The 18,746-nt window shown below is 49.1% G+C and overlaps 7 protein-coding genes across 7 annotated transcripts; 3 read left to right on the top strand and 4 right to left on the bottom strand.

Moving 5' to 3' along the window:
• Positions 1–625: 625 nt before the first annotated feature.
• On the bottom strand, positions 626–1,652 carry BT62DRAFT_218075 (DNA-binding domain of Mlu1-box binding protein MBP1). The gene is made up of 7 exons (XM_043180097.1): positions 1,514–1,652; positions 1,337–1,452; positions 1,202–1,287; positions 1,124–1,141; positions 956–1,059; positions 871–893; positions 626–820 (listed from the first exon to the last, which is right to left on the bottom strand). Exons 1-7 carry the CDS (start codon positions 1,532–1,534, stop codon positions 775–777), a joined length of 414 nt encoding a protein of 137 aa, XP_043038143.1. The 5' UTR covers positions 1,535–1,652; the 3' UTR covers positions 626–774.
• A 3,925-nt stretch (positions 1,653–5,577) lies between these two features.
• BT62DRAFT_970521 (Phosphotyrosyl phosphatase activator) lies at positions 5,578–7,414 on the bottom strand. Its single transcript, XM_043188984.1, has 5 exons — positions 7,164–7,414; positions 6,986–7,111; positions 6,574–6,922; positions 6,326–6,519; positions 5,578–6,272 (listed from the first exon to the last, which is right to left on the bottom strand). The coding sequence occupies exons 1-5, from the start codon at positions 7,368–7,370 to the stop codon at positions 5,967–5,969; spliced, it is 1,182 nt and encodes a 393-aa protein (XP_043038142.1). The 5' UTR covers positions 7,371–7,414; the 3' UTR covers positions 5,578–5,966.
• Positions 7,415–7,509: 95 nt separating this feature from the next.
• Positions 7,510–10,846, top strand: BT62DRAFT_951626 (Ku DNA-binding complex, Ku70 subunit). Its single transcript, XM_043188198.1, has 20 exons — positions 7,510–7,654; positions 7,712–7,909; positions 7,961–8,081; positions 8,134–8,242; positions 8,293–8,401; positions 8,456–8,539; positions 8,597–8,781; positions 8,837–8,939; positions 8,998–9,117; positions 9,173–9,227; positions 9,277–9,365; positions 9,417–9,545; positions 9,602–9,710; positions 9,766–9,858; positions 9,919–10,025; positions 10,087–10,188; positions 10,254–10,313; positions 10,385–10,405; positions 10,461–10,563; positions 10,609–10,846. The coding sequence occupies exons 1-19, from the start codon at positions 7,589–7,591 to the stop codon at positions 10,545–10,547; spliced, it is 1,947 nt and encodes a 648-aa protein (XP_043038141.1). The 5' UTR covers positions 7,510–7,588; the 3' UTR covers positions 10,548–10,563; positions 10,609–10,846.
• Positions 10,847–12,330: 1,484 nt separating this feature from the next.
• BT62DRAFT_1007659 (uncharacterized protein) lies at positions 12,331–12,953 on the top strand (the record flags this gene model as incomplete). Its single annotated transcript, XM_043177367.1, has 4 exons — positions 12,331–12,379; positions 12,422–12,583; positions 12,643–12,728; positions 12,783–12,953. 4 exons carry the CDS (start codon positions 12,331–12,333, stop codon positions 12,951–12,953), a joined length of 468 nt encoding a protein of 155 aa, XP_043038140.1.
• Positions 12,954–13,936: 983 nt separating this feature from the next.
• On the bottom strand, positions 13,937–15,659 carry BT62DRAFT_217402 (uncharacterized protein). The gene is made up of 3 exons (XM_043180095.1): positions 15,492–15,659; positions 14,605–15,433; positions 13,937–14,546 (listed from the first exon to the last, which is right to left on the bottom strand). The coding sequence occupies exons 1-3, from the start codon at positions 15,492–15,494 to the stop codon at positions 14,164–14,166; spliced, it is 1,215 nt and encodes a 404-aa protein (XP_043038139.1). The 5' UTR covers positions 15,495–15,659; the 3' UTR covers positions 13,937–14,163.
• Positions 15,660–15,973: 314 nt separating this feature from the next.
• On the top strand, positions 15,974–16,944 carry BT62DRAFT_217488 (thioredoxin). Its single transcript, XM_043180096.1, has 4 exons — positions 15,974–16,168; positions 16,229–16,303; positions 16,356–16,692; positions 16,750–16,944. The coding sequence occupies exons 1-4, from the start codon at positions 15,995–15,997 to the stop codon at positions 16,875–16,877; spliced, it is 714 nt and encodes a 237-aa protein (XP_043038138.1). The 5' UTR covers positions 15,974–15,994; the 3' UTR covers positions 16,878–16,944.
• A 66-nt stretch (positions 16,945–17,010) lies between these two features.
• BT62DRAFT_1077424 (NAD(P)-binding protein) lies at positions 17,011–18,421 on the bottom strand (the record flags this gene model as incomplete). Its single annotated transcript, XM_043179301.1, has 7 exons — positions 17,011–17,528; positions 17,582–17,716; positions 17,767–17,887; positions 17,946–18,013; positions 18,075–18,199; positions 18,252–18,325; positions 18,377–18,421. The coding sequence occupies 7 exons, from the start codon at positions 18,419–18,421 to the stop codon at positions 17,011–17,013; spliced, it is 1,086 nt and encodes a 361-aa protein (XP_043038137.1).
• Between the last annotated feature and the right edge of the window lie 325 nt (positions 18,422–18,746).

Below are 18,746 nucleotides of genomic sequence, written 5' to 3'. Positions count from 1 at the left end.
TAAGCAAAGGCTGTGAGATGGTTGTCAATTAAACACAGAAGGGACAAACACCCACTTGGAAATTGGGGAAGTTGGGGAGGATGGTGAGCGCCTCCTGTCCCACTGCTGATCCGTCTCGGAATGGGAGGCTTCATCGCTATCATCGTCGGATCGTAGACGGCGCAGAACTGCAGCGGAGTCGTTTACGTCTATGCCTCTGAGGTCTTCCAAGGCCGATATCGGAGGCAAGGCATACGGTGATGGCGATAGGTGTTTGGACAACGCGTGACGATCGGTTCGAATAGGCGGAAGGACAAAATGTTCTATGGGCCGCGAATTCCGCGAAGACTTTAGTGAATCCAAGGGAACAAGCTGATGCGAGGGACGGCTGGAAGGTGTAGAGGGTGGTGGATATGGTGAATATCGAGGTGGCGGCCCCCGACTCTGACGACGCGCAGATGGACAAGAAAGAGTAGGCGGGAAGGTGTCAACATCCATGTTGAAGTCACACCGCTGCTCCTGGAGAGAAAGGTATGGAGAATAGACAGGAAGTACTCTTCGACTGTCCGATCTTGAGTCGTCTGAGTTTGTGTCTTTCACCACGTTCCACTTTACGGGTTCTACGGTGCTAGAGTAAGCAGGAGTCTGGGTTCCTCTCCGTGCACGTCGTCGATTGTGGCCAGCAACAACTTGACCGTAACCCGGCTGGTCTGGAGACAGACATGTGCTTGGAAATGTGGGTCTACCACAAAATATGTGAGCTGGACAGTTATGGCGGTATAAATACGGCGCTGCTTACCCAAACAGTGGCACTAACTCGTCTCTAATGGGCCAGGCGACCCTAACGCAAATGTCAGTGAGACGTCACTGAACGGAGTAATAGTAACGCACCTTCTCGACAACCTAAGGGCTACCTAGAACGGTTCAGAACGGTAAGTCGGGGAGATAGTGGGGTTTAGTGCAAAGGTGATCGTACCTCGTATGGCATCCATGTACCTTGTATCTTGAGGTAGCCACCTCTGACTCGCCTAATAAGAGGCGCGAGATCAGGCTGGGAGTCAATCATCTTCACAATGTCCGCTAAAAAAAAAAAAACACATATGAGCATCACCGTGCAAAGGCACGCTGGGAAAAAAACGCTCACCCTTCGAATGACCAAGAGCTGGAGGAGGGGGGAAGAGAATAAGCCACCGAGTGTTGGCTAGAAGAAATGTCAACATACCTTTCCAAATTCCAGTCCACAGGATATATCCATCGTCGATATCCATCATGATCCATTGACCGTTCAACGGATATTCATACACAGGACTGGAAATGATGAGCAAGGAAGTGAGCGGCGCGCGACAGAGAGACGCACATGTATCCTCTCGGATCATTACTCGTGATGTATCTGCCTTTGGTTACATGGTGGTTTGGACTGGCGTAGGGGCGAAAGCGCGCGCCAGCGCCTTGCGGGGAGAGTTGCATGGTTTCCTGCGCAGTCGAAGGTCAGATATCAACATGGGCGTTTTAATAGAATCGCGCTGTGTCATACCTGAAGTATTGCTGTTGTCATTGGCCAGCAGAATAGAAGCTACGTCGTGGGATGGGGGGAACAGCTTGAGAGTCCGGAATGAGGTATATGGGACGGAAGGTGGGCCGTGGTGTGGAAGGTGCAGAGTTGGTAGATGTAACGGAAGAGGAGAAAAAGAAACAGGTCTGGGTAGTCACCAATTTCGGCTGTTTTCTGCGAAGCCGCATATCACAGTTCAGGGACCCTAATACGGCTGTACCACGCGTAAACAGGTCTCCATGCGTGCCGTAAATGGAAAGCGAGAGTACGGCTCCAAATTTGACGGCCTCGGCCCCGGCAGCATCGATCAGCAAGATGCACCACCCCTTGAGATCTCATCTGCTCCAATGATTCAGCCAGGGTTCCGTTCCCTGTTCTCGACATCTTCAGGTTCGGCCGCCTATTTTCCGCCAAGCTGGGTTTTTTCCAAAGGAACACTCGGATCGCACTCATGGTTACGGGGACTCGCACGACACATCGATGACCGCGAGGCTCGAGATGTCTGCGGTCCGATTATTCATCCCATGAAACGGAACATTGTGAGGATGTCAGTGGCCTGCAGCAGCGGAATTTGCTTAAGCATTATTGACATTCACGGTTGAGGGGAGATCAGCCCCCGGCTCTCCATTTAGCACGGGTGGATCGAAAATTGTTCGAAACAATTTTCGCCCGTGGAATGATAGAGGGGCAACCAATGGATGGCGGTGGCTGTGATGTGTGACAATATTCAACGATAAAAAAAAAGTGATAATCGGGGGGGCCGGCATCGGATCGGAGACTTACCTAAAAAAGAAATGTCTTCGATCATGACGACTTTTTTCTTATTGTGCCTGGATCCTCGATCGAGCCGTCACGAGTCGGATTCTGTCGGATTGGGCCTGAGAAACGTGTCCGAGGTTCGGAGAAGCCACGGTCACGCTTGTGACACCGCCAACCCGTTTTTATCGCAGTTCTGTCGGTACCGAAACCATGTGCAAAAAGAAGTCCTTGCGTAAGCCACAGCATCCATGCGTTGATAAACCTTACTCTCAGGGTGTCGTCTGGCCTTCAACAAGGTGCGAATAACATAACCTCCAGAAATGTTCTACGGGCCTCCATTGCCCACAAATGAACAGACCGGACATTGTGCTACCAATTTATCGATCCATTCCAAGTATTGGGAGGTGCGCATCTGCAAATAAAATTCATGTCAGAATGGGGTGGGAGATGCGGAACGAATCCCCATGCAAGGAATGACCGTCTGATGGTTGAAAAGTGCTCAAAGTTTCATCCAGCACATGATCATTGATGATGATGATCTGAATGGAACAGAGGCCCCTGGGTGCCATCGGAAAGGGACCAAAATACGTAGACACTCACGGTTGCTGATGACCTGCGGATGAACCGCCTGGTCCGTGGATCGGTTCTCGGGCGAAGGGGCGCTGATGTACGTCGCAAAAGCGAACATATACTTTCCACGCTCTGCGATCAATATGATATCTTGACGATCAGGGAAAAGTTGATCAATATCGTCGGTCACTTTTCAATAAATCGCGTTGGACACTACCCACAGCGACATCTAGGAGGTATTAAACTGTATTGTGGAGCAGATCCGTGTAAAAGACGGCACAAGACCTGCACAGAGGGGCAACGTTCGTTGCACCCACGATGTCAAACTCGACGTGAAAGAATTTCGGGACCCAGAGGACAGAGGGAGCTAGAGAATATAAGGGGACGATTTATACTCTAGGAAACTCCGCCATGTCTTCAAAGTGGAACCTGGAAACAAAGGCCCTTCACCGTGGTGAGCGATCACAGGGGCCAACGGAAAGTGACCGATACCAGCTGTCCTTTTCAATTGATTTGGACTACATCCGCCAGCATCGGGCGGCTACCGCACGGTCTGCACTATTGATCGATTTGATGGCTCGTGTAAAGCGCACCCTCGAGACGCGTTGCATCTAAACTGTTCCTTCATGCTTCTCCGGGGGGAATACATTGCATGGAGCCGCTAGTGACGGTGGTAGTGAAGGCTCGGATAGAATAGATCGGCTGATCAATGTCCCCTTTCACTACGGACAGAGCGGTCTGCGGTCACGACATTGCTTGGCGCATCTGTCGGAGACTTCCTAGACAAGCAGGATACTTGAGGTTCGGAGTAGACCACGAGACAATACTTCGAGCATCCTTGGTAGGTTAAAAACCGTGCTAACGCTGCTCCACAATACAGATATAGGCATAGGCAGAGAAAAGGATGTCTCTACACCCTAAATGTCGCCAGATTTGATTATCGAAGGACGCAGCACAGATCCCATGAAAAATCCAATTTCTCGACCACACACAGCAGAAGATATGGAGAGTTGAGCACCAGAAAGGGATCCGAGATTAAAAGTCTAACCAGGGGGTCCGTCCAGACTCCATAGACGGAAAAAAAAAAATACAGTAATAAATATGAAGAAATATCAATTATTGTGTTGATCTGGCATCATGTTAGTCGAGAAACCACGAGGCGCACAAACAAAATAATAACGTACACCCAGGGTCGGTAATGAGGTCGTTGCCCATTTCACAGCAGAAAGGAGCTTGGACGCTTTGCACAATTAACCGCATAACGGCAATACTGTCAAGGACTGGAAGTTTGGCCCGCGCTGCAGAAACGAACAACGATTTTCGGTCGGTCAATCAGTTTGATGACGGCATAGTACCCACGGCACCAAACGGAATATCAAGGAATGCTGACTCCAAACTTTCTTTTTTTCCATGTAACAACAAGCAAAATCAGAATCACCTGTCTCAAAAAGATATTTTGTTGGATCCGGGATGACGGAATACCGCCAGCGCGCAGTTGCCGCCGTGAACTCTATTATTTCGAGCTGAATCAAAAACCCACGTCCTCGTAACTTCTTCCATCTTCATCTAAAAGTCGGTCTTTAGTGCGATACTGTGAAAAGGCGACGGCTGTAGATTTAGCGGCGCACATGCAGCTGTGTTCTAAAATAAGTCTCTGCAAATAATGCGCCGAGGAAGACGCTTCCATCCTGGATCGATGATGAGAGATATTCAAAGTTCACTTGCCGCCCCAATTGTCAAGTGAAATCAGGCATCTAAACTGATCGATGGATCACATTCGAAGCCTCTGTGACGTCTTCAATTCTCCTTCAATTCTGCCTATCGCCTACTGAGGCTTCCGTAATACACGTCCACTTATCTCAACACTCGCACGGTCCCTGTAACCTCAATCACGGACCAGGTACCTCCGGAAAAATTTACCAATCGAAGCGATCTTGCCGTATGTTCGTTAGAATCTTGTCGCTGAATCGCCGTTAGCAGGTCTTTTGTGCAACGCGATCATGATTGTGATTGTGGCATGAAGAATCTTCTTACACAGTCGGTTCGGTACTTATAGTACAATCCACCCGACACGTCATGTCGCTGCTTCAGACCCACAACATCTTTTTTTTTTGGAACGCAGGGACACCTTCATAAATTAAGTACTCAAACTTACACGTCAATCTGAAGGGAAGCGATCTTCCACCGCCTACCGAGGGGCGGGCCGCGGAGGATGAGCCGTTCTCTCGAGTGACGAGTCTCGACCACCCGGCTTTGGCACTTGATATCGGAGTCGCCTAAAAGCGTGCTATTCCTTCTCACCTCATGGCAAGACGCCTTCTTGCCTTCGCAAAACCCCACACCGATCGTCCGCAGCCCTGCTAAGCTTAAAAAATTTATAATTGTCTCGTTTCATCATGGATCGTTTCAACCTTCCACTTATAGCTGTTCGCATATCGAGGGTACGATCATTTGACAATATTCTGTATAGAGTATAGGTGTCTCGAGTTCCAGAAACGGAGTTCACGGATCCACTACCGTCCATACATGAGTGGATGGATCACTTGTCAAGCGATGTATCTGCACCGAGCCAATTATAACGAAGACGGGTCAAATGCCATTGGTGCGAGACATCGTCGAAATCATTCTTAGTGTGGGTGCGCACCAACTCGGGGCTCTCGTCGACTTCATTATTCACCGGTAATCGCGTGAGACCATGAATTACTTCGGAACTTTGTCTTGCCCTGACTTCACATCCTCTTATATTTATGTGAAGGTGATGCCCCACCGGTGGTGAAGGAATACCTAGGTACTCGGAAAATTACGAATACTTTGTATGGCGCTACGCACCGCGCCTCTGTTATGCCAGCTGCTCAACAGGCCCGGCCAGAGCTGCCTGAAAACATCAGAGACGGGTAAATCAAGGACGCTGTAATGCCCCAAAGCGACGTAGGTACAAGAAGAGACGACCAAATGACTGACTGGCTGTGAATAGGTAACAGACGTGACCATACGTGAGACGCGGAAACAGAGATTTTACAACCGGAACATCAGTACGGCTAGAGTTCCCCTTGCATTTTCTGCGAGATTCCGCCTTTCAGCCCTGGTCCTTCCGTTGGAGGCAATCTCATCTTCTCCGATAAGAGGCTCCATTGGGCTCCGTTCCTGTGGCGTAGGAAGACGGAGCATATGGGTCACCAGACCTCCTCGTCGACTTGGTGGGATACGTTGAGGAGATTGTAAATTGATTAGATTGGCCAGCGGCTCCGGATTGCGATCGCAGCCACGGTGCCTGGACAGGATGGTAAGAAGCGGCAGACGAAGACTTTTCTAAAGGAGGGATGGATGACGTCGGTGCCGAGGGGCCATCCCAGTCCAGAATCCCACCTAACGGTAGGTGTTGGACCACCACACATTTTCCCAATACTTCAGCCTGTCGGAGAAGGTCAGTACGGGTGCGGACGGAGGCAAGAGTGACAACGGTACCTCATACATCTTGAATAATCCCGCGTTGACCTTACCCCAGTTGGGTACACCAATAGCTATTGAGTAAAGCTGGGAAGAGTGCTCATGAAATGGACCATGCTTGACCTGATGAATACGCATAATCGACATAAAATACAAGTTTGTGGGAGGAAGCGGAGGGTGGAGGACTGCTGATACCGCTATTTCAGTCTGGTCTATAGTTGAGAAAAAATCAGCAATAGGACGGGATCAGAATTAGGATTGAGAACCTCGAAGTTGACCGCTACCAAAGATATATCCCAGGAACGAGGAATCATCAAGTCCCCACACGCCGTGACTGCCGGCGGGTTCAAGCATGTAAACATCCTGCAGTCTCCAGCAGAGGCGAAGATATCTCACAAAGACGTCAAGTACGACATCTCGCTCCTCCTCCGGAGTAGGCTGAAGGAAACGAACGAGTGTCAGACAGCACAGAAACAGTGCGAAAGACGTCTCGTGTCCTGTGCCATAATCCATGCGCATAAAAGAGCCGAAAGAGGAGATAAAATATGGTCGGACATGAGGAATTACCGGGGCAAAGTCTGTGGGAAGGAGAGAGAGAAGGAGTCCATCTGCCTCCTACGTAAAATCAAGAAGCTCAGCGACAGATCGTGGAATGGGTATCCAGGCTGAAGTACTAACCTCTTCGAGACGCTTTCCCCAGGTACGAAACGCAAGGTTTCCGAATCTCTGGGGTGTTTTTAGCGGCGGGATCTCTGTTACCCAGCTGTCCAGAATATCCAAGAGGGACATTAATTTTAGAACTGCCTTTTTGCCGTAGTTAATATAACTGTGCGATACAGAGTTACAAGACACATGCCTGGCTGGTATTTGGGTTTTCCCATGGGAGGGTGCATCCAACTACCGCTTCATTGAGTCGGCGCAAATACAAAGCATAGTCCTGGTAACCACGGGTCGTTTTCCATGCCTCAACGGCTTCGTCTGATTGTATTTTTTGGGTCGGAAGTTGAAGATTTGGTACCTCTGAGAGCGGGATTCTGCGCAGCTCCAGCAGCTGATGTGCCATTATTCGTCCCGTGTGATTCGAGTTCAAGGGTGGAAATAAAGGAGGCCAAAGCTGGAATTTATGCTGACGTACGTGCACGTGATCGAACGTGATCGACGCGTCTTTGCCGCTCAGTGAGTCAGTCACGTCACACTGGCCTGAGACTGACTCTTACCATCGTCTTCCTCCATCATCAGGACAGCGACCATATAGATATTTTCAACTCTACGTACGTATCAATGGCGCCTTATGACGACTGGAACAAGGTAGACGACGATGAGGATGAAGAATTGCAAGATACCTCCGTGGGTCCTGCCCCGTCTTCCTTCTTCTAGTCTATTCTGATCGGCAACATCCATCAGTACTTAGAATCCAAGAAGGATGTTATCCTGTTTTGTATAGACTGTTCTCCGTCAATGCAAGCACTGTATGAGGATCCCAATTACGAAGATGTCGTGACAAGCAACCTTTATACCGCGCTTGAATCAGCCATGAAAATCCAGAAAAGGAAAATCATAGTCGGTCCTAATGACTCCGTTGGGATACTGCTATTTAACACGGTGCATGAAAATCGACTTTCCTGACTGTGGCGTAGCTAATAATATGACCAGACAAGAAGGAATGAGAGCAACGGAAATCAAGGTTCGGAAATCAAGAAAAACACGTTTCTTTACCAGCCAATTGCCCCTTTGAGTGCTCCCACCATCCAAGAACTGGTTCACCTGCTTGATGGTTTGTTGTCCCATCTCTGGTAAAGACAGACTCGCAAACGAACTTTGAATAGCTTCACGGGACGACCCTGACGAATTGAGCAAAGCATTTCCTCCTTTGGCTGACAAGAGAGTGCCAATGGGAGACGTATTCACCAGCTGCAACTGGGTCTTACGAGATGGGTGGGTCACTTGATTCCTCCAATGTTGTAATGAACCATGACACGGAACAGGGCACCGAAGACTGCCACGAAACGTGTTTTTCTTATCACTGACGAAGATGACCCACATTCTGGGCCCGGCAGGAAACAGCTCGTCACATCAGCAAAAACAACTCTCCTCGTAGGACCATTTCTGTCTATCACAGTGGCCATCGTGTAGTTAATGCTTCGTTAGGACCTTACACAGGCCGGTGTCACGGTAGAACCTTTTTTCATCAAGACCGCCGAAAAGCCGTTTAATATATCGAAGTTCTACGCTGTTAGTGCATTTAATCTTGTTCTAGTCGCATAGTCGCGTTGCTCACCATGCCCTCAGTCTGTCCTTCTTTCCAGCAATCCCACCGATGATGACGAAGAGAACTCTACCAGGATTCCAGAATCCATCTTTCCAACGCTTGTGGAAAATCTCCTTGACCAAATGCGTTTTCATGAAGTACCTAAGCGGGCTCAATTTAGTATTCCATTCCAACTCGCTAACGGTTTCACGATTGGTGTGAAAGGGTTAGTTCACTATCTTCGTATCACTAACTGTTCATGCTAACGTTGGTCATCTTAGTTACGGTCTGGTGACAGAACAAAAGAAGGGGGCGTACAAATATTTTGCAGATCTCGGAGACAGGATGGAGGTAGCTAACGTGCGAACATCTTATATCGATGAGGTGCGGCCGTCTTGTTGTTCAAAGACACTCTTTCGGTTATCGAACTAAGAATGTATAGGACCGCCAAGCTGAAGTAGACAAGACTAACGTCCTATACGGCACGAGCGGTGGGACTGCTGGAGACGACGATGACAACGAAGGTGATCCCGGCGTCAGAGTCGTCCAATCCGGTCAACGGGTAAGATTCATTTATCGCGAGTTGAGGATTTTTTAATTCGTGGGCATATTTTTAGCCCTTCTACATGCCGGAGGAAGTACGATCGTTCCGTACATTGGGGCTTGAACCTAGTGGGTATCACCCTAGACAGCTGCGGCGCTGTGACTGACCAAATGATAGGCATCAAGTTACTCGGTTTTAAGGATCGAAGCGAGCTACTGTTTGAAGACAACATTAAGCATTCGTTGTTTGTTTATCCTGATGAAATGGTAGGTACGTTCGTCCCACGTCATGTCGGAATCGCTAAGTGGGTATCGTAGTCCTACTCGGGAAGCAAACGAACATTCAACGCTCTCCTGAAGTCTATGATAAAGAAGAAGAAGATCGCCGTTGTCCTTGCCTTGACGAGGAGGAATGCTTCGCCGGTCTTCTGCGCTCTTCTGCCACAGGTAGGTCTCATGCGGTCTCGGCTGGAAGAACGTTCATCTTTCCCTCTTTTCAAAAGGAGGAAAAGGTCGACGAAAATGAATGGATCGAACCTGCAGGGTTCCATCTCATCCCCTTACCGTTTGCCGATGACATCCGCGAGGCAACTGTCAAGGAGGGCTTTCGCGGTAGGTGATCATTGTGTCGTCACTCTGTCACCCGGACTTAATGTTTACACGACAGCTAACGAAGAGCTAAAAAATGCAGCTCGTGCATGGATCGCCAAATTAACAATGAAAGGCGGAACTTATTCTCTAGATTCATATCCTAATCCAGGTGTGTAATTCTCTAGGCTTCTATCTGTTTCTACCGGTGATCTAATATGTTCACTTCCAGCATTGGAATATCACAACGCGCAGCTCCAAGCTAGCGCGTTTCATGAGCAGTACGATCCGGAATCCTTTGAGGACCTGACTGAACCTCCAATTGACACGATCCATGAGGTTTGTTTGAGTGCAGATGCTATCTGTTCGCATACGTTTATTGATTCTGTCATCATATTAGCGTGCTGGAAAGCTGATCCAAGAGTGGAAGGAGGCTCTGGTCATGGACGAATCGGCTAATGTTGTGGCCCTCCCAAAAACAGCTGGGATCAAGCGTAAGGCGGTACGTATTCCCTAGGACCTTGTAACGCGTGTTGCCTCGTGCACTCATATGACGACTGTAAACAGGACGTATCAGTCGACGAAGCCGAGATCCGGAGCAAACACCAGTCGGAGTCACTGGCCAAGGTGGGCAGGGCAACTTCTATTGCCTCCTTTTTGCGCAAACGTTTGTTGATCTCTTCTTCTCCACATCGCAGCTGCGTATGGATCAGCTCAAGGTGTGTTTGTCTATTGATAGAGTCACTGCGCGCACAAGTTAACGTCTATTCCCAGGATTTCTGCAGGGGTAAAGGTCTGCCTGTCTCAGGAAAGAAGGCTGACCTTGTTGATCGCGTCGCCGAATGGTTGAACGAGCATTAGTTACTTGAATATTATTGTATTTTTATTCTTCTCTAATCTGTATCTATCTCATTGGGTAAAGTTTAGCGTCTGAAAAGCTGGTGATTTGAGACTAATAAGCTCTCCATGAGGTTGAGGGTCAATCTTAATCACATCACGGTCGTAGGGTAACTAACGATTATTGAGGACTGTCCAGTAACCAGCCCAAAGGGAAGCTTCTAGGGTTTCCATACTGATAAGTCCCTGAGTGCCTGTCCGACTCGGAGTCTCGTAAACTCGGGGTAGTGCTAAGACAGGCCTCGAGAATATGTAGATCTATTAATCTCCATCGTGCTTAGTCGACAGCCCTGTTCACGGCGGCAAGCGGGCGGCATCTATGAGTTCGTCGTCGTCAAGCTATAATCTTTTCTGATGGTTTCTAACGATCACAGCCACGAAATATTCGTCGACTTGTGTTATTTTTCCCTCGAGGCTGCGGAGCAATATAACCCGGCGCTTTCAAACCTCCGATTGATAACCTAGAGTGCAATCATCCGCATATGGTGCTGAACACCGATCGAGGTTGCACGTTTTCATTTTCTCGAGGAAAACACTTAAGTAACCCTTGGCGTGAAATTATGAATGAAGGTGGCGAATTCCACCGAAAATTTCGGGTTAGCTCCACTGTCATTGCCGCATCTTGTCTATGCCATTCTTAAAACACCACCGCCCCGGGCCTCGGATGGAAATAGTTCAATGCGCAGTCACCTGCTGTGCTAGAGAGATAGAAAAAAAGCAGACTATCATTAAACGAGATGGGCTGAATTCGGGATGTCTTTTTGCCTTTCGCCGTGGCAACGGATGTTGTGACTGGTTTCAATTATAGACTTAATAGGCCTTAGTCTAGGAGGTCAAGCCTCGTCCACGCATTTCCCAAAGAACATAATTTAGTTTTGTATGTGACATGCCATTTATTTATGTTGATCGAGGAAAGAGAGCTATTGATGTAAACCCCGCATCGAGACCCTGGCACACAATTTTAGTGTCTAGCGGTGCCTTTCAAAACCCACTGGCATTGTGCGCCTGTTCAATCTTCCGCCCTCCACATGATGATGATGGTATTTATCGAGACCCGAAATGACCCGCTTCTAAAGTTTAGCCAATTCTAAAATCCCTATATAATATCGTCTTGTATGCTGACTTCCTATAACAGACGGTCCCTGGCGCATGAGATAGAGATCCCGATGGCGCAAGTGCCGTCACTTGGAACCTCAGTTAGTACCTGAGGTCGTGATGATGCGCCAATGTACGGTACATCTCGTTTCAAGTCGGTCCCAGTTGTTACCTGTTGGCAGGTGTATGACGCAGAGATCATGATGGCTTCAGCAGAATCAGCACAACAGAACTCAGTTCCTGTCTTTATGATATGCACTCGCATGGCAACATCGAGACAATGTGTGCCAACCACGATATCATGCAACGCACGATGGTACGGAGTTATGGAAAAAGTCAGGGATTGCGGTGGGTTTAGTGGGTGTACACGTATACATCGGTTGAGGCTATGACAGTGGCACGCGGACTCTTCTCCTGTGTAATTGCTTGTGACAACTGCCTAGATGTCGCCGCAGGCTTTACCGGCACGACACAGGGAAGGAACATTTTTTGGGGGGTATAGGAGGGTATAGGCTACAGTCCGGCAAACAGAGGGGGGGACAGAATTCTTCAATGGAACCTGTCGGGCATGCCTTCTTCAGCACCGACGTGAGCCGCCACTGCCATTCGGTTGTATGCACTACGACAAAATAAGTCTGATCGAGGAGTGCGCATGTCTCCAAATCTTCCCAATTCCCAAAGATTCACGATTCACGATTTCCGTACAATCATTTAACTGACGATGTGTGTCCCGCGCGCCACAGTGGCTCTAGAACTCTATACCCGTTTGCGAGAGAAAACCCTTCTAAACAGCCTCGAAGCCCAGCCTCGGGCATCAGGGGCTTCGAAGGACAAATTGGTAGTCGGGCGAGGGTGCGAGAGGGATACCGACGATACTGAAGGACCACAGCAAGCGATTAATGAACGTGCGCAGAATATCTGAAAGACCTTACTATTTCTATCACCGCGTATGCGGCGTTTCCAGTATTTGTGAATGTTACTTTCGTCGTCCATGACCAGAAAACTCATGGTGTCATCGTCATCAGAGGTCCACGCTGGAATCTCTTTGTTGTAAGAGGCCAATATGCGAAGGAAAAAGAGTGAGACTACACCAACCACGTCTAGTTGGAAAACGATGTGAGCTATACGAGGTCTGAGGGTCCGCAGTCTTGGGCCTGTTCATTGCAGATGAAACTATCCGTCAAGAATGGTGGTCCTCAAGGGGTTCGAGACTCGACCAGGAAGACGTCAGGTGTTGTAACGTCGGCTGTTATATACTCGCCAGCTCGACGATAAATTAACTTTGGGAAGGAACACAACAGCCATAAGAGCGCGCGGTGAACCAAAAAAATTGACAAGCATCGCGCATGAGGCGAAGAAGAGATGCCCAAGTCAGCCAAAGCGGTTGAAGACGGGACATAGAGTTCCTGTGTTTTTGGTAAGACGGCGTGGCAAAAGATGACATATGGGGCGATGTCGCGGACGTGGTCTGTGCGAACGGCGTGGCAGGCTCACGTCAATGAGGCTGACAAACCTATGATCGAACGGTGATCAATAGATTCGGGACGAAAGGCATCATTTGAAGACGTGGTCGATAGATCTTTTTATCGGCCATCTGCCTGCTATTGTACGTCGTTCAGAAGAAAACCAAAGAAGATTCTTCGCGCACTGTCAAGAAGATCTATGTGAGAACTTGAGGAATGGAATGAAGTAGATTGAGAATACATGAATGAATGATCCCTGAAGGGGAAAAATGGTTCAGTCTTACAAGCAAAGTTTGATTCCGGACCCGGCGGAAGGAAGACTGCAGGGGGGGCAAGGTTGAGAAAAACGAAACTCAGGGCAGTGGAAATGAACACTAGAGATGGAACCTCGTTACACTCGCACGAAATGAATGTGATGGTGGAAGATGGTAAAGAAAATTGCAAAACTCAAAAGGACAAGGTCCCCGGGCCGTTTAAACTCCGGCCATGCATTCGGTTAGGGGCACTGCTTACGCTTCCTGTCAACTACATGGTGAGCGTGTCGACAACAACAAGACGGGAGGCTTGAAGTACTACTGCTTACAGAGTTCTGTCAAAATGGGGGTCTCTATCGCTCAGTCACCTGTACCTCAATTACGGTGATTTCGGTAACGGGGTGAGTCGTTTACCTCGTCCACTGCACGAGTAGTGGGCATGCTTTGATGAGAACTCGTAAGGCTTGGTTCCAGGTTCCAGGCGTTTTGTAGATTGCTGATCAGTGCAATCTCATAAATCCATTTGAGGCGGGCTGGCCGACGACCGAATATCGAGGGTGGTTACTTGAGGGATGAGTAACCGATATTGCATTTCAACAAGGTACAGATGCGCTCGGATAGGTAAAGTTAGGTCTTTAGTTCATTTGATTTGTTAGTAGTAGCGTCCAGTGGGATGTGTCATGAATCATGGAGGTCCGTTACCGTAAGTTTCGGAAAGTCGTTAAAGGGTCGTAAATACTACAGTGCCGGTTCATTCAGCATCCTCGTCTAAACAAAACTAACCCTCAAAACTCCCTTCTTATCCCAGGATGGCATAGCCGAGCGGACACAACTGTCCATGCTCAGACGTAGATCCGGATAGAGCCTCCCGTTCACCACGATGAGCTGGATCAGCTGGAGCTCGGCGAATTGGGGGCTAGCCAGCAGCTTGTCCAGATATTTAAGGAACGGCTCGTCTAAATGGAACTGACGAGAGGCGGCAAAGGCAATATCCAGGACCCGAAGACAGGGCGAGGTTATTTGCAAGAGCACATGATTTAGCCATGGATTGAGGGAGAGCACACGGAAAGGCGAGGACAAGCTAAGCCTTCGAAGGGAGGTGTTGGACGAGAGGTCCACGGTCGATATGATTGTATCTGATGATGTGTCGGCTGTTTAGACCAAAATGAGAATCAGTACCGTTTTAGGCCACCACTAGGGGTTTCTTACCTAGCGACACAATTTCTAGATAATTGAGAGACGACCCTAACAATCGTAAAATCACGGAGGGATCCGTATACCTCGAAACATGGACGCCGACTTTTGAAGTGAGTTCATCGCCGGTCTTCGGTGAATGGCACACCCAGTGCAGACTCTTTCTCAGGAATGTCCCTGCCCCTCTAAATGAAAGGGCGCATTTTTCATCATCCATCATGATTGTTTCGGCCAACAATCGCTGGAGCACAGGTTGCGAGTCTCCGAACTCAATGTCCTGGAACACGACATGGCGCAAAGCAGTGAAACCTGCGACAAGTTCGGAAAAGTGTGTATACTGCGGAAAAGTGACATAGGACAACTCCAAGGAGCTGATGGTGTCGAGGGACAGCATTAGGGATGGGATAGGCGATCCGGCTAGTGCTTCCCAATTGGTGTTCTCGAGGATTAGTACTGAGGCATTTCCTATGTCTTTGAGGCCTTGCAAGGCGCCAGCGAGCGCTTCGAGCTGCGATGAATTCCATGATACGCCATCATGATGTTGATGCGAACCCACAATACGTATGCGACGAGCGCGGGGGTATATGGTGAAGAATGAGAAAGGGTTGTCGCGAAACGAGCTGAATGTCTCCACGGAGGTATGCTGGAGCCGAATGGACGAGAAAGCGTGGAAATACGTGCGCGAACGCCACCGTTTGCACACAAAGCTGCATTTTTTCAGGTTCTGCAGGTCCGCGCTGAGCTCGTCGATGATTTCTTCCTGCAGTTCCAGTGGAAGCACGGCGGTAAGACGCTTCGGGTAGGCGTCGACGAGGGGGGAAACTGCCTGGATGCCGTTGCTAGTCTAAATAAAGTTTAAATCAGCTTTAAATGGGTCTAGACCTGACCCCGCCCGAACTTACCATGTTTGTCGGATGTCTTGACCAATAGTCGTCCTACAATGGCTGGTGGTGGGGAAGGATGTGGAAAGACGATAAAGTACGACGTGAACAGAACCAGGAAAAGTGTGGGGATAACGACTTGGCGGAGTTCTACGTAGGCATTTATGTGAAACCGAATAGCCGTTCCCGTTATACGGGTCTCCTAAGGAGACGCTAGGCTCGGTAATATGCACCCAGCAACACCGCGGTCTGTCACATCTGAAGCAATGATGTATTTGCACTTGGTTCCAACAGAAGAAATAGACGTGGAACAGTCGTACCAGAGGCCATAAAGAAATAATATATTGACCGGGCCACGAAACGGTGGATTGTATTCTCCGGAAACCGACATGATGATCATGAAGCAAGCTGTGTGAATGATCGGCAATCATCGGATGCCGTCTCGGGCCGCGGTACTTTCCTGCCGGCTAGATCCGCAGCTGTACATCAGCTTACCATCTTATCCGATAAAATGATGAATCAGCATGGCCAATTACCACCAAGTCACCTCACCTCCCCATTTCCAGCAGCTGCTCTCCGCCGACCTTGCTAGGGTATCGCTCATTAACTTTTGGGCAGACTTTGCGCAGCCATGCAAGCAAATGAATGAGGTCGTCTTCGAGCTCTCGAAAAAGTACCCTGCTGTTCTTTTTCTCCAGGTGCATTGCCATTGTCAATATTCTTATCTTTGTTTCGTGTCCTTACCTTTATGTATCCAGGTCGAGGCTGAATCTCAGTCAGAAATTGCCGAATCCTTTGACGTCGACGCTGTTCCGTCTTTTATCATCTTGAGGGTGCGTGGACCACCGTTTTTCGACATCAAAATGCCTGTTGATACGATATCAGGGCCATACCCTGCTGGATCGTATATCTGGAGCCAATGCGCAAGCATTAACTGCTGCCGTCGCCAGACACGCGGCTTCGCCATCTATCAATCCCCTGTCGAAGACTGATCTGGCTCCAGCCAAGGCCGCCGACGTCGTCAGTGAGAAAAAGGAAACACCGGAGGAGCTAGAGAAGCGAATGCGAGGCCTGATGAATAAGTCAAAGGTAGTATTATTCATGAAGGGCAGCCCAGATGCCCCCCGCTGCGGATTTTCGAGACGGATCACGGGGCTCTTGAAGGACCAGAACGTGGAGTTTACGCACTTTGACATCCTTTCAGACGAGGACGTTCGGCAAGGTATGTGGGGCAGATGTTATTTTTGAATACTGTGAAACTCAGCTATCGGTTATTTAGGTCTGAAGAAGCTAAATGATTGGCCAACGTTTCCCCAGTTGATCATCAATGGAGAATTCGTCGGTGGGTTGGATATCGTGCAGGAAATGATCGATAACGGAGAGTTTGCCGACGCTATCAATGCTTAGATTAGTTGGATGACCTCTTAGTTTGTAGTTTAGGATGTACATCAGACGCGCTACGAGTATACATATGGTATGGTATGTCTTATAAATGATTTAACGGTGCAGTATCTCACAGGAGTCCGTTAGGCGAATCAGATTATCTTATAAATCCCTTGACCTTTTTCAAGTCAAATCCCTTTTCTTTCCACAAGTTCTCAATACGAAGGAGACTGTCCACTGCGTCCAAGACTGTCTTCTCCCAAGGGAAGAACGAATCGCGGTTCATCCCAATCACTTCACTAATCCTTTTCCAGTCCAGCGGCAGGGTGTTGCAAGACCACTCCGGCGCCCTACGAACATCGGCAAGGCGGTCCTTAAGCTCCGGACGTTCTCGCGCTATGATCTCGATTGCCGCCTTGTACGAACACTCGTGGGGACACACAATAGCCACCCTCTTCCGACCAACGTAGGGTGAGAGAGGCGACTCGAGGGCGAGAACGTGCGCTCTAGCGGTATCACGAACATCTATTGCCCCCGGAACGATAGGAAAGGCGGTCGTGTCTGGCCGAAGAAAAGAATAGATAGTGGCATTCGTGGAGAGAGAATCAAGGTCTGGTTCAGGAAGGAGGTGCTCAAAGCCTCGAGCGAAGGGACCGTAGTTGAAGGGCGGTCCCACTGACGGTTGTGAGTAGTGCAAAAGGTAAATTTCAGCGTAAAAACGTCCGTACCGAGGGTAACATCGATTTCAGGGTGGATATAGGAAAATTCGACGACAGCCAAGTCGGAATATTTCTTCTGGGCTGCATAGATCAGGGAGGGAAGTCCGAAGGCTATCGCCTCTTCTTTGGTGATGGGGTTCCAGCCTGGAGCGACAGAGGGTGAGGGCTAGTAACGACTATCAGAAGGAACTCACTGTCTGCGCCGTATGGGCCTTTGGGATAATCATAGCTCAAGACAGCGCTGGTAACAACGGCTCTCGGAACTTTGGCTCTCACGGCCTCTCGCAGAATGTGGAGAGAACCTTCGATAGCAGTCTGTAAGTTGATGATCAACCGCCGTAACCGTAATAGAGCACGAGAACAATACACTCACTCGTAAGGCTATCTCAGCGCTAACTCTTCCCGGAAGAGGAGCCGCCGCATGGATGATTCCGTCTATTCCTGTACTGAGGTGAGATACGCTTTTATCCATATTGGGGGGTCGACGGTCATGTTGTCTGACCTTTGAGGATTAGACTGAAATCCCCGAAGCAGACATCACGGACCTCTACGACTTCGAAGTTGTCGCTGCTGTAGTTGGCTGACAGAGCTTTCTTCAGTAAGCTAATCTTCCTGCCTCTGGCGGCCCTGAAGGGAGTGTTAGACGGGGAACGGGGATGTCAGTGCCGCGTAAGCGTACGCTCGAACATGGTACCCTTTATCAAGCAGCTGGGTCAAAATATGAAATCCTATAAATCCGGTGCCCCCTGTGACCTATCCTAATGTTCAGCCGACGTTTCTGGACAGAATAAGAGGCGCCCGAACGAATATCAGCTTCCGAGTCGACGTGCTGGAAGAGGTGGAAGACATTATTTCCCAGGCTATCGCAAAGTGTCGGGGAATGAGAGAGAAAAATTACGTTCCTCAATGCTTTTTTATATATCGTCCAACAACGTTTATTTTGTCAGTTTTTAAAGACTCAATGTCAGATGAGCGGCCACGGTGCCGACTTAAATTTGGGGTCCCCGAGCTCCAAATCTGGACCCAACATTGAATTGCTACGTTCTGCACAGGCCGAAGCATCCTGTGAGTTGCAGCAGAGGATTGCCAAGCAGCCTCGGACTTATATTACCCGTGCCCGAACCACTCCCCACCCCCGGGAAACTCCCGCCAAGGTGTGTTTGGGAAAAATGAC

The sequence above is a fragment of the Guyanagaster necrorhizus genome, assembly GCF_019112545.1.
Source record: "Guyanagaster necrorhizus MCA 3950 unplaced genomic scaffold BT62scaffold_17, whole genome shotgun sequence".
Taxonomy (NCBI): domain Eukaryota; kingdom Fungi; phylum Basidiomycota; class Agaricomycetes; order Agaricales; family Physalacriaceae; genus Guyanagaster; species Guyanagaster necrorhizus.
This window is presented reverse-complemented; position numbering and strand designations above follow the sequence as displayed.